The 13,324-nt window shown below is 44.5% G+C and overlaps 1 protein-coding gene across 2 annotated transcripts in view; it reads left to right on the plus strand.

Annotated features, from left to right (window-relative positions):
• Positions 1-389: 389 nt before the first annotated feature.
• EGFLAM (EGF like, fibronectin type III and laminin G domains) overlaps positions 390-13,324 on the plus strand; it is a 193,497-nt gene continuing 180,562 nt past the window's right edge. For both annotated transcript variants that reach the window (XM_065905639.1, XM_065905640.1), the window contains exon 1: positions 390-668. In XM_065905639.1, the coding sequence (XP_065761711.1) occupies positions 572-668 (97 nt within the window). In that variant the 5' untranslated portion in view covers positions 390-571. The remainder of the gene's footprint in view (positions 669-13,324) is intronic.

The following is a 13,324-nucleotide window of genomic DNA, read 5'->3' on the forward strand; positions in this document are numbered from 1 at the left end:
CCGAGGAGAGTTTACTGGGGGTGGGGGCAAGATTTCAAAATCAGGACCAAGGCAGAGGGTCCGCGGCTCGCAATCACCTAAATCCTGCCCTGCGTGTCTAGAGGTTGAAGTCGGCCCCTCCTAGCGCGCCAATCTAGGTCACCAGCCGGGAAGGGCTGCGCAGGGGGTCGCCAGAGGGGTGATGGGCGGGCTGTCTGCCCCAGCGGTGGGCGAAGAGTCAGCTGTCTCAGGGCCTGCCCCTCTCACTTCCACTCGATTGTAATTCCATCCCCGGGCGGGTCGAGCCTTCCTCCCTCCCTCCCGCGGCCAGCCAGTCCCTCCCCGTCGGCTTCCTCAGCCGCCCCCGCCCCCCCGAAAAGCCCTGCCGCTCGCAGCCGGCTTCACTCCAGCACGCCGACCTCCCGGCTGCTGTCCTGCCTGTTTGGGCGCCTCCTGGTCCAGCTCCCTCCGTCCTTCGCCTGCTCACCCCGGTCAGGGGCTCCGCGGGGGCCGCGTCCCCCACGTCTCCCAGGAGACGCCCTTTCGGTGTGCGCCCGGGACTTGGTGAAACTTTGCAGACGCCCGCGGTGAAATGGATTTAATCCGAGGGGTCCTGCTCCGGCTCTTGCTCCTGGCTTCCAGCCTCGGACCCGGCGCTGCGCCGCTCAGATCAGCGCTCAGAAAACCAGGTAATGCTGTTAGTGCTCCCGGGAGCACCGCGTACGGAGCGCCCAGGTCCCCGTCTCCAGCGAGGACACGAAGCTGGCGACGCACCTTCTCTTTCACCCCTGACCCGCCGCACTTAACTGGGTTCTTCTCTGCCCAGAGCCCAGAAGAGACGCGAACCTCGCCCTCCCCTTCCCAGCCCAGGCGGTTCCAGGGATGTTTGTTTGTTGAAAGAAGGATCTCTTTTCCAGACCCAGCAGAGGTGGAGGGCTCTGTATTTAACCACAGAGAGCTGAGAGTTGTGGCAGCGATCACGCTGTCTCAATTAGAAGGATTGCAACTGTGCAGGAAAAGTCAAACGGCTCCTCCTGTGTTTCTAAACAGCTTATTGAATTCATACTGCCCAGAGCCCAGCCATTTCCTGTTGAGTGTCTGAAGATTTGCCTGGTGTGCCCATCTCCGGTCCTCCCTACGCACTGTGTCGAGATGTGGCTTCAGATGTTAGGGGCTTCTTCCACTCGGGCTGTTTTCTCAGAAAGGAGCGCCCAGTGGGTTAATTTTATGCTGTGTTTTCAGCTCCTGCCTTTGCGATTTAAACAAAGAATATATAGCCTCTTGGGCTATTACAGTGAACTGGAGCAAACTTGAAATACAGTAACTTGCATTTCCTCTAGCTACACAGGTAGAAAGTCTTCTTGTGTTTTTGTCTACTTTGGTTTGGCCTGTGTGGTGAGATTATTCAAAGTAGAACATTCTAAGCAAGAAAGTTCTTAACGGTTGTTTCTCTAATGATTTTTATTTCTCTTTGCTGAGGTTATATTTAGAATTCTGAAAAATCTGTTTTTTCTTAGTTTACTTTGTAAGGAGGGGGTTGTCTTATGGGATTAATTATATCTTATGAACAATGGAAACAATATAACTTTATTTGAATGCAGTCTGCAGAACTTTGCAGAAAGTGCAGCTTGTCTTCACAAATAATTTTTTTCCGTAAGAAAGAGACAAACCAGGAAAATTTTGCTGCTTTTTACTGGTGAAGTTGTGTCCGACTCTTTGAGACCCAAGGACTGTAGCCCACCAGGCTCCTCTCTCTGTCCATGGGCTTTTTCAGGCAAAAATACTGGGGTGGGTTGCCATGTCGTTCTCCAGGGATCTTCCCAACCCAGGGATTGAACCCACATCTCCTGCATTGCGAGGCGGATTCTTTTACCACTGAGCCACCAGGCAAAAGAAAATAATCTTGGCAGATTCCTGTATAACTGCTTAAATATTTGCACTGCTCAAGAATCTCTCTACTTGGAAATATGACTTGTTGCTTTTCAGTTCTGGAAGACACCTTCACCCTTCAAGCTGTCATCACCTGCGTCTTGCTACCTGCTTTGAAATTTATGGTTGTTATTATTATCTGAAGCACACTTAAATTATGAGCTATTCTATTCCTACCGATCATTGACTTTGGAGAAAACAGCAGCAGTCCCAGGTGATATTACATTATGTTGTTGCTCTTCCTAATGCACACAGACACATATCTTCAAGCATTTCAATGAAGGAATTCTAACTTTCCTCCTTAAGATATGCAGATTGTGATCAACTCCCTTCTGTGGATTTATTTACAGAAAACCATCTAGTCACAATTTTTTGAACAATGCATAGTTATAGCTGTAGTTCTTTAGCATGAGTAGTGTATGTAATGCTCTTTTAAGGATAGATTTCAATTCATTTAAGCAGAATTTTTTAAAAAAAAGTATTGCAGAAAAACCTCCTGTGTAAAACTGCTCATATGGTTCACCATATTTCCTTTCTGATTTTCTGTAGTTCCTCTCCTAAAAATATTTCCTACCTGGTTCATCCAGGGTCTCATTCTGTTATTCATGCCATGAATATGCTGTGTTGGTCTCTTTGGTTTTATTTGAAGCATAGATAGGGTTTTGATAGCAGAAACTCTACCTTTTAAATATTTTGGCACATTAAACATATCAAACTGGAGGTAGGAGGAGTGTTTGGACTAGATTCAGCCTAGGAGAGTTTTTGATTACTTTATAATTTTATCCAGACACTGGCTTTCAGGTTGGAAGGCTGTTCAGATTAAAATGACAGCTACTTCATAAACTTTGGGGGAAAATATCCTCCCGGGCTCATTTACATCCCTTGGAAAGACTGGTTTTTGATCCGGAAAATTGGTCCAGATTAAAAACTGAATGTGCCCCACTTGGCTGTGATGTGAACAGCAACCAGCTAATTTATAATCTTCCCCAGACACCAGCAAATCCTGCGAGTATCCATGTGGGAGTTTCTTTGTACCTTGTTTCCTCAAAAGAAATTGATTTGTGTGCAGTACTTTGAAGGTAGCATGGCTACCACCTAAGGCATACTGGAAAGGTCCTGTTTTATTTGAATGACCCTATCTTTCTCCTCACACTCCTAAATCTATCTTTGACAATTACGGCTTTGTTGAAGTCTTGGATTCAAAATCCACCTGAAAATTCCCCACCCCCATCTGATTCTGGTGAGAAAGAAAACAACTATGCAGCTTGAAACTCAGTTTTGAGTTTCATTTGGGTCTAACATAGGCAACCTTTCCTTCCACCGCAAGAGAGCTACTCCTCTGTCATTAGTGTCAATAAGGAAACCTCTGCACTTGGTGAGGCTCACCAGAAAGGACGGTGTGCAAGTTAAATCATATTAAATAGTAATAACACTGATTAAGTGCTTGCTACTCTGTCCGAAGAACTTGACACATAATGATTTATTTAATCAACCCAACAGGTCTGTGAGATGGGTACTGTTATTATCCTTGTTTAACTGAAGAGGAAGTTGTGGCTTAGAGAAATTAAATATCTTACCCAGGGTCACTCAGCTAACAAGTGGGGGAATGGGAATTAGAGGCTCTGATATTTAGGAGCAGAAAGGAGTCCTTAATGGCCTGATGAGCAGAAATGTGCATCCCTTCAGAGAGGGCGTCCTCCTCCTGGATGAACTGGGGGGCTCCCATGGGGCTCCCAAATTCAAATCACAGACCTGGCAGGAATTGAAATGCCCTCACTTTACAGCCGGGTTGAGCATGACTCAAGGACTTGCCGCAAGTTAACATCCGAAGCTGAGCCTGGAACTAGTACCCAGACCTCCTTGAGTGATCTCCAGCACTTCCCTTACCCAGTTGCTCACCCACATGTGCAGAGAGGACTGCTGAGCCTCTGATGTGGGGCAGGGGAGGGGAAGGAAAATCCAGACAAGACACATCTGCTGGGACCAGCATGCATCAAGCCATGTGTGTTCCCAGATGCAGATTTGTATCTCACGGTGTTAGCTTAACTCTGGTACACAGAGAGAGCTGGAGGACTTCCCTGCCTTTTCTCTTTCCAGCTGCCTGAGGTCTCAGGGTCAGGGGACAAGGTCAGGTCAATTTAGAATTCAAGATTTTCCCCTGGAGGACTGGGGTTCGCAGTCATTTTTGGGGGAGATGCAGGTCTGTAACCATTTCCTTTCCACCTTTCCCTCAATATTTCTCTACCGGAGTGGACTCAAACAGAGATCCAGGGAAACTCAGCAAAACGAAAGCCTGGAGGATCAGAGCAGATTTAGCTCAAGGGCACTGTGCCTTGGGGGTTGATGGTGGGGAATACAGGCGCCTCCTAGGTGGTTTCTGCTCCGACTAGTGTGACACTGATGGCTAGAGGATCAAGCAGGGGTCACGAGTCATCTTGTTCTACTTCCCCCACCTACCCAGAATAACCTGATAGTCACAAGAGTTCGGTTATATCCTTACTTGGAGCTCTCATCAAGTCCCATTCACAGAGCATGTAATTTGGAGGACTCAGCCCTTCCAGACACCCCCCCTCTGTTTCCAACTAACCCTACTTCTCCACGAGGCTGATCCAGATTACCTTGCTTCTTGATGAAAACTGGAGTCACAAATGCCACGAGGGAGATTGTGTGAGTGTGTGTACTCAATCTCTCAGTTGTGTCTGACTCGCTGTGACCCCGTGGACTGTAGCCAGCCGAGCTTCTCTGTCCATGAGATTTTTCAGGCAAGAATACTGGAGCAGGTTACCATTTCCTCCTTCAGGGGATCTTCCCGACCCAGGGATCGAACCTGTGTCTTCTGCATTGGCAGGTGGTTTCTTTACCACTGGGCCACCTGGGAAGCTATAGATATATATACACTACTAGCATCCCATGCAGCTCTGGCACCATAGCAGAAATATTTTCCTCCAACCCATTCTTCCATCAGCTCTCCTACCTTCCTGTTTGTTCTCACTTCACAGCCAATCCCTATAAAGAAGCCCCTGCCTCTCTTTCTCTTTCCTTTGATTCTCTATGAGGTAAAGGGACCTCTGTGAGGCCACAATCAGCAGTAAATGTGTGTAACATGAGGCAGTACTTTTTTCTCAGAATTCTTTCTCATGGAAGAGAGATTTGATCAGAAAGGAACTGAGTGGTGTTTTTTGTTTGTGCTTTATATTTCTTACGCTGAGATCAGGGCTTTAATAACCTTAGAATTCTTTGTGGAGTAGTTGTTCATCTGTTCATGGGTTGCGTGCGTGTGTGCTCGGTAGATTCAGCTGTGTGTGACTCTCTGCAACCCTTTCGATGGTTGCCTGCCAGGCTTCTCTGTCCTTGGGATTCTCCAGGCAAGAATACTGGAGTGGGTTGCCGTGCTTTTCTCCAGGGGATCTTCCTGACCTAGGGATCAAACCTGCATCTCCTGCATTGCAGGCGGATTCTTTACTGCTGAGCTACTGGGGTAGCCCATCCATGGGTTACTGTAGCTCAGAAGTGGTCCAGTGATCCAGAGTTAGATTTCTGGAAAACAGGGCTCAGGTGTCTGAGGCAGAGGTGGGGTCTCAGCTCCTGCAGGGTTATCCTGGGGAGATCCTGTCTTCTCCTACCTCTACCCCTCCACAAATGGAACTGTATTTCTCCCAACCCACTAAAGGAACGACATGATGTCTTGATTGGAATAGAGAATCTTCTGAGCTGGTAAAGACCCTTGCCACTTGTTTTGGCCACAGCTAGTTGCAGGTATTAGAAGTGCACCTGCTATTTCAGGGATTAAAAAAAAAATAGGGGAAAGATGAGGAGATACTGCAGAGGGTAAATGGCAGTTTATAGGAGAAACCCCGCCACCCCCACCCATCTTTGACTGCATTGGTTGTGAACCACCATTTTGGAGAAGGACCTCAAGGTGTGACTTTAATCTCCTCAGATGAGCTGGAAGACATGAGCCCTCTGATCTCCTTGGGGATTGGGCGTGGGGACAGGGAGAGACTCAGGTGAAAAACCAAATCAAATTGCTGCCACCAGCGGGCAGACTTTCTAGTGTTGGCTCAGAGCAGATCTTAGACCTCTGACCCAGGCGAGTCATTCCTGAATTCCTGTGTGGATAAGAATTCCTGGAGTGCATCCCAGACATCTGCTTTTTAAACAAGAACCCCAGGTCACGTGGTGCATGTGAGTCACAGTTCACACGTGGGGACATGACGGAGGAGAATTTGGGTTCCTCCACCACCTCTCTTCCCTGGTACGTCCACCCCAGGAACTTTCCAGTACCCCGTTCCAGAACTTTCCATTCTCCACTTCGATAACACACGTGTGTTTCAAGCGGAACAAACCAGTGTCTAGACACTCTGCAGGGTTTCTGGAGATTGGATTTAGGACTTGAGATCTTCGAAGGTCACTGAAGGACATCTCTTCTGAGCAAGTCCTCCTACTTATCCTCTTTCCCCTCGCCCTGTCACGGAGAGATGGCTGCACCCAGGAGAGACAGCCTGCAGTAGCATCAGCAAGAATCCAGTCTGAACTGTACATAACCAGCCCTTTCTCTGGGCTTGGGTGAAAGCATACTCTGCTATTCCACAAGTTTGGGTTCAAGTTCGGACACTTTTGTTGTTGTTGTTGTTTTCTTTTTCTTCTTTTTTATATTACCTGGTGACATTAAGGCTAGTTATATTAACTCTGTAAGCCTGGGTTTCCTTGTCTGTAAAAATACCGGGCTGGCCAAAATGTTCGCTCCAGTTTTTTCATAATGTCTTATAGAAACAGGATAAAGAAAGAACCAACCAATTAAGGATTAAATGAGGCAATGTATACACCAAAGCATTAAAAAGGATTAGAAGCCTGAAGCTTGAAGGCAATGTTTATGAATTTGGACTTGTTTAATCTGGACGGGGGTGGAGAGGAAAGGAGGAAAAAATCTGTGCATTTCCAGTCGTCAGAATAATTAACACAGGCACGAGTTCATGTACTTTTTATCCTTTCTCATGCGTGTTGATGTATACTAGATAACATAATTTTAAGTTTACCGAGTTGTACAATTATTTTTAGATAAATTGGCAAATCAGAAAGACTCTTTGGTCAACCACATGCCTTGATTTGGGGTTTGAAGATGTAACTGTGAGGTTTGTGGTCTTACTTGAGTGGATTCTTTTGAGAAACACTACCCCCAAGGGTGATGGACAGTTTTTGTCTGGTAATTGTCATGTGGAAGTTTTGAAGGGTGTTGGGGGTGGGGAGCAGCTATTCCTGAAAGATGATTATCCAGACTGACATGTGACTGGAGGTTCATGAAAATCTCCACGAAGCTAGATAGCTAAGAAATGGCCAGGGTTTGCTCGTTGATCAGCAGGTTGGAGTGATTCCTGGCCACTACTGGTGACATAGAAAGATAAGAGACTGGACACCCATGGCTCTTGCATTTCTTATTCATGATTCTGCATTTCCAGAGCTGTAAGAAAAACCCCACTTAGCCCAGATAACGCCACCAGCTTATTTGAAGAATCAAAGGAAATCAGACTAGTGCTTTGAAAGAACTAAGGTGCTACACAAAGATAAGATATGATTATCTAACAATACTCACACTAATTATTATTATCTTAACTAACGGGACCACCTTACTTTCTGAAGCTTTGATCTCTTTTCCAGTCTATTCCTCCTCAGTCCTGCTAAAGACACGTGAAGATTCTTACTTTGCCTGAGTCTGCAAACCCTGAGCCATTTAAATCTTAACACTTGTGTTTGCTGACAGGGCACCCAAAATCCCGAATCAGATTTAATGCAATGTTAATGCTGTTTCTTTTCCTTGGTGCAACAACTTTATATTAGCCAATTAATGGTTTACATTGTGCAAAAGGAGTTGTATCAGCAGGCACTTTTCTGTAACATCTGGGCAGTTGGAAACGTAATACTTAAATACAACCTGAGTTTAAAGCCTTCCTTGGACAGATGGCTAATTTTATTGATCTAGTCTTACACTTAGGGATAGGTTCCATGATCCTTTGCTGGTAATTCTTAGAGTGAGCAGAGACATAAATAAACTGGATGATGTCTGTGAATTAGACGCTTGTTTGTTTGTAATTTATTCTTTAAATACTTCAGTATAAACAGTCATGGTGTGAATTACTTTAATCTCTACCCTAAGGGCGCTTAATTAACATTTGAAGTTATCCAGGATAGAAGGTACCGCTCCAACATAAGCTTTTGCACCTTTATTTACTGCTCCAACATAAGAGTTTGCACCTTTTTTTAATCCCTTGGTGATGTGCGGTACCAGTGGTTAAATGTTTTGAACTTCACCTCTGTGCTGGCCAGTAATCTACACTCCAGGGCTAACTGGTTAGTTACCACCTGAAGAACTTTACTTCAAGGTCCACTTTCAAAGGTGGTTGGGAAAAGTACTTCGAGTGATGCTATCAAAAATCCAGACTAGAGGGTTTGGTAATTAGCACAAATTGTGTTAGAAATGTTTTCATTAGTGAAATATATGGTTGACTAGAAAGACTGTGTGTGCCCCTCTATTTTTTTTCCATTTATTTTTATTAGTTGGAGGCTAATTACTTTACAATATTGTAGTGGTTTTTGCCATACATTGACATGAATCAGCCATGGATTTGCATGTATTCCCCATCCCAATCCCCACTCCCTCTATTTTTGCGTGGACAAAAAGTAACAATCCAGCAAGCCCAGAGGGTCAAGCTGCTTTGGTGTTGGCTCAGAGCGCCATTCACTCCTGTATCTTTCTCACTTAACGGTCGGCTCCTCTGCCCAGTGGCCCTGGATGACCTGCTGATCCTCCCATTAGAATACCGATGCAATTCTGTGTTATGTAATTCTGTAATATCTGCCTCAGCATTGTGCTTGTGGCTGTAACAAACAACTTCAAAATCTCAGTGACTTGACCTATAATTTATTTTTCATTTACTCCAAGCCCAAAGTGAATGTTTCTTCTTGGGCAGCTCCCCTGGGCTGCTCTCCTCAAAAAGGTGACTTGAAAACCTAAGTCCCTCGATCTTTAATACCTCCATCTTGTACTACCACCATCTTTAAAATGGGCCTCCAAGGTGTCATGGAAGGTAAATAGAAAGACTTGTATGGGAGACATTTGTGTGCCGGGCCAGAACAGGATCACTGGGCCCCAACTGAACTGTAATGAAACTGGGAAATGTAGTTCAACTGTGTACACAGTTGAAGACAGTTATCAAACGTGGTGAATTTTCTCTGAGGCAGTGCTTTGGAGCTCCTAAGAGAACAAACAGGGGTGTTAAAAGACTAAGTTATTTGAGAATTTTTGTGACTTGCCCATGAATATTTGTATACATGGCAGATGTTGGCCTGGAATTTGCTTTCATCGTAGTGTATATGCTCAATCACCCAGTCGTGTCCGACTCTGCGATCCCATAGACTAAAACCTGCCAGGGTCCTCTGTCTATAGAATTCTCCAGGCAAGAATACTGGAGTGGGTTCCATTTCCTTCTCCAGGGGATCTTCCTGACCCAGAGATCGAACCTGTGTCTCCTGCATTGCAGGCCGATTCTTTACCACTGTGCCATCTGGGTAACTAAATACTGTTTGTTGCTACATATTTCCTACATTTTACGGAAAGTAAAATTTATCCCTTTTGAAAAGTGAAATAACTACCTGGTGGGTTAAATAGAGTGAATTTCTAAGGCACATCAACTAGAACTCCAGTTTTTACCACAGTTTTCTAGAAGCTCCGTCTATTTGTGTCCCATAACAAAAAGGACTATTCATGGTAGAATAATTTATTCAGTGACAGATGCATCTTAAAATACAAAAATCATATTTTAGACACCACAGCCTGCTTTGACAGGGATGAAGATGGTGTGGACTGATCCCAAAAAGATAAATTGATATGTTTTGTTGAACCACTGTGTTTTTCAAAGCACTTTCAAAGAAATAATCTCACTTGATCTTATAACCCTCTTCCCACTGGGAAGTCACGAGCTAATGACTTAGCAAAGAGGAAACAGGCACAACCCAGGCCATGAGCCTATCCCCTGATGCTTTCCATCAATCCAGAGGTGTTCTTGCAGCTGCCGGATAAGAGCACAACCACTGTGACGTGTGTAGCTCTGCAGTCAGGAGGGAGCTTGCCAACAGGACTCGCCCACCTTTCACTTGCAGAGGCTCCATGCATGTCATGGGACACTCTGTGGAATGAATTGGTGCCTCTTTCAGTTATACTCCTGACTGGTTGATGCGTGTTTTGCAAAATACATGATGCCTGAGGGGCTATTTGCAAATGAGAAACAGTTATCATGGCTGGAGGATGGCCCCAGAATCCTTCTAGTGTCCCCTATAGAAGACCCTTCTGGGGTCTCAGGGACACCCAGGATACTCAGCCTGGCTTTGTCATCGTTCCAAGCTTCCCATTCCTCCAACATGTAGCCATTTTCTTTAGTGGAAATGGTATTTGCTAAACCTTCAATGTGGCATATTTCAAATGTTTATCATTCAAGTCTCAAGGCTTTCTGATAATTTCTTAGGCATTGTTTTGATGTTCTAGGAGTTCCTAATGGGTGTAGTTAAACAAGCATATCATGAGGTTGGGAAAAGAAGGATTCCTTTGATAGCTGTTTGAGAGTAACTGATGGGCTTTGGCTACAACCTGCACACATAACACACATCCCTGCAGCTTGGAAGAATTGTAACAAGAATCTAATCAAACAGACATGGGTTTCAAGCTTGGCTTTAAAAGTTACGGCTGCGTGATTCCAGATAGAGTACTTCATGTCTTAGGCTCATAATACCTATCACAAAGGTATTACCTGTCAGATAAAATCATATCTGATAAATCAATGAAATAATATAATGACTGGAAATGGAGCTAGGAAGGTACTTAAACATTTGGTACACAATGGGCACTCCAGAGTTAGGCCATATTCATTAGGTTATTATAGTTTATAGGGTTTATATAGTGGCAGAGATGGTAGTTTTTCCATATTTGATATAACCCCAAATATTGACAACATTGACACAAACATATAATTGAGCTTAGGCTCCCATGAAAATGGAACTGAAAGGAATTTCATTTCCTTGATTTCATATTCTAGATTCTTTAAGTGTGCATCATCAAACAATGACTTTTGGTATCTAGATCAGTCAGAAAGTTCATGTTATTGATGAAAGATCTGGAATCAGTTTAGAGTTTAATAAAAAAAAAAAAAAAAAAAAAGCTAACATTTGTTTTGGACTTTTTATAAACCCAGGAAGAAAGAATCAAGATGTGGTATCAAGATTATATATAGCTACTGTAGTAGTGATAGATTCTCATGTATCATCTGTATGGCTCCGTACCCAAAAAAGAGGTTATTTGCAGTTAGAATATAAAGAAAATTTCCCTTATCTACCTTCTTTGCTGTGGTATTAAGAGAATAAATATGAAAGATGCTATTTCTATGATATCTGCTCTCTGCCTGTTTTGAGTCAACTATTCTCCCTGCCAGAATAATCTTTCTAAAATGTAGTTCCAATCCTGTCACTTTTCTGTTTAATATTCCTTTCTGGCTCCCTACTGCATTCCAGACTCTAAAGCTGAACATCCAAGGTCTACCACAGTATGGCCCCCACTTCATTTTCCTGTCTTCTCACTGAATACATAATCTGTATTCCAGCCAAGCTCGATTATTTGCTCTTCCATAGACCTCCTCTTTGCTTCCCAGTGGTGAACCTGTCCACATGTTGATCCTCACCCTTGGAATATCCTTCCCTAAATGGCAACCCACCCCAGTATTCTTGCCTGGAGACTCCCCTGGACAGAGGTGCCTGGTGGGCTACAGTCCATGGGGTCACAAAGAGTTGGACACGACTGGACACGACTGAGCGACTTCACTTTACTTCACTTCTTCTTCATTGCTGCCCAAGGAAATGCAATGACCCTTCCAAGCTTGGCTCAGTTTCCCCCATTCTGTGAGGTCTTCATGCACCCTCCCAGCCAGAAGCCCTTTCTCTTTTCTCCTGTTTTCCTTTGCTTTATGTTTTTGATATGAGGAGCTTTCCTGGTGGCCCAGATGGTAAAGAATCTGCTGCATGGCGGGAGACCCAGGTTTGATCCTTGGGTTGGAAAGATCCCCTGGAGAAGGGAATGGCTACCCACTCTAGTATTCTTGCCTGGAGAACCCCATGGACAGAGGAGCCTGACCGGTTACAGTCCATTGGGTCGCAGAGTCAGACAAGAGCCGGTGATTAACACATTCACTTTCATGTTTTTGGTGTACTGAACCATGCCTTCTGTTAGATTGGTATTTTGTGAGGGAGAGCACTATGATGTCTTCACCCTGTGTTCCCTCCATGGCCTGCCGGGGCCATGTTTGGGGCAAATATGTTTTAACATGGTGTGATTAGTTTGATCATGCTTCCAGCTCCCAAATTCGTTTCCTTCCTCACTCATGATAAGAAAAGGTGTCACTTCTCTCTGCCAACATTTTTTGTCAACCTGAGCAGACATTTGAAAACCCACACTGAAGAATGATTTCGAGAGGGAAATGGCCCAGGAGTCAGTGTGCCGCAGTGTGTAATTTAAATTCTACCTCCACGTTGCCAGCGGCTATTGGAAATGTGGGTTTTTAAGGAGCGTCTGATTGAGTCCATACTGTGAAATATGTTATTTTCGATACTCAGAGAAGACGTAGAGTTTGAAGTAACAAGTTGGACTGCCTCACACTGACTTTTTATCATGGTTTTGGAGGTTAAGAAGCAAAGGCAATAATACTATTTACTCATACATCAAAAGATCGTGGGGGAGGAGGAGTTAAAGCAGGCCAGTGTGTTCAGTTCCCCTCCTTCCTCCATCTGTCTTTGAAACCAAAGGAACATGAGACTTGTGTGGGAATGGCATTGGCAGTATAATAGAAAAGGTCAGGTTGCAGGGGAAGGGATAAACTGAGTCCATCTCTTGTAACGAGATCTGATTGTGAGGTTGGGAGGAAAACAGTACTCAACAACCTGCTTCAGTTTTATTGTGTTGACCCTGGCTTGCTTACCAAGATCAATTCTGTAATCCTTGGAAAGTAAAGCAGCCAAAAGCTAGAGTCTTTGTTTTGTAAGGACTGTTATATCTGATAAAATGAATGCCCCTGTGTGGCCCAATTGAAAGCAACCAAATTGATTGACCCATTCACTAATTGATTTCTTCATACACAATTGTATTATGAGTATGTGTTAGTCGCTCCATTGTGTCCGACTCTTTGCAACCCCATGGACTGTATAACCCACCAGCTTCCTCTGTCCTTGGAATTCTCCAGGCAAGAAAACTGGAATGGGCAGCCATTCCCTTTTCCAAGGGATCTTCTCAACCTAAGGATTGAACCCAGGTCTCCTGCTTTGCAGGCAGATTCTTTACTGTCTAAGCCTCCAGAGAAGCTCATGTATATGTGCGTGTGTGTGT

The sequence above is a fragment of the Muntiacus reevesi genome, chromosome 14 (assembly GCF_963930625.1).
Source record: "Muntiacus reevesi chromosome 14, mMunRee1.1, whole genome shotgun sequence".
NCBI classification, from domain to species: Eukaryota; Metazoa; Chordata; class Mammalia; order Artiodactyla; family Cervidae; genus Muntiacus; species Muntiacus reevesi.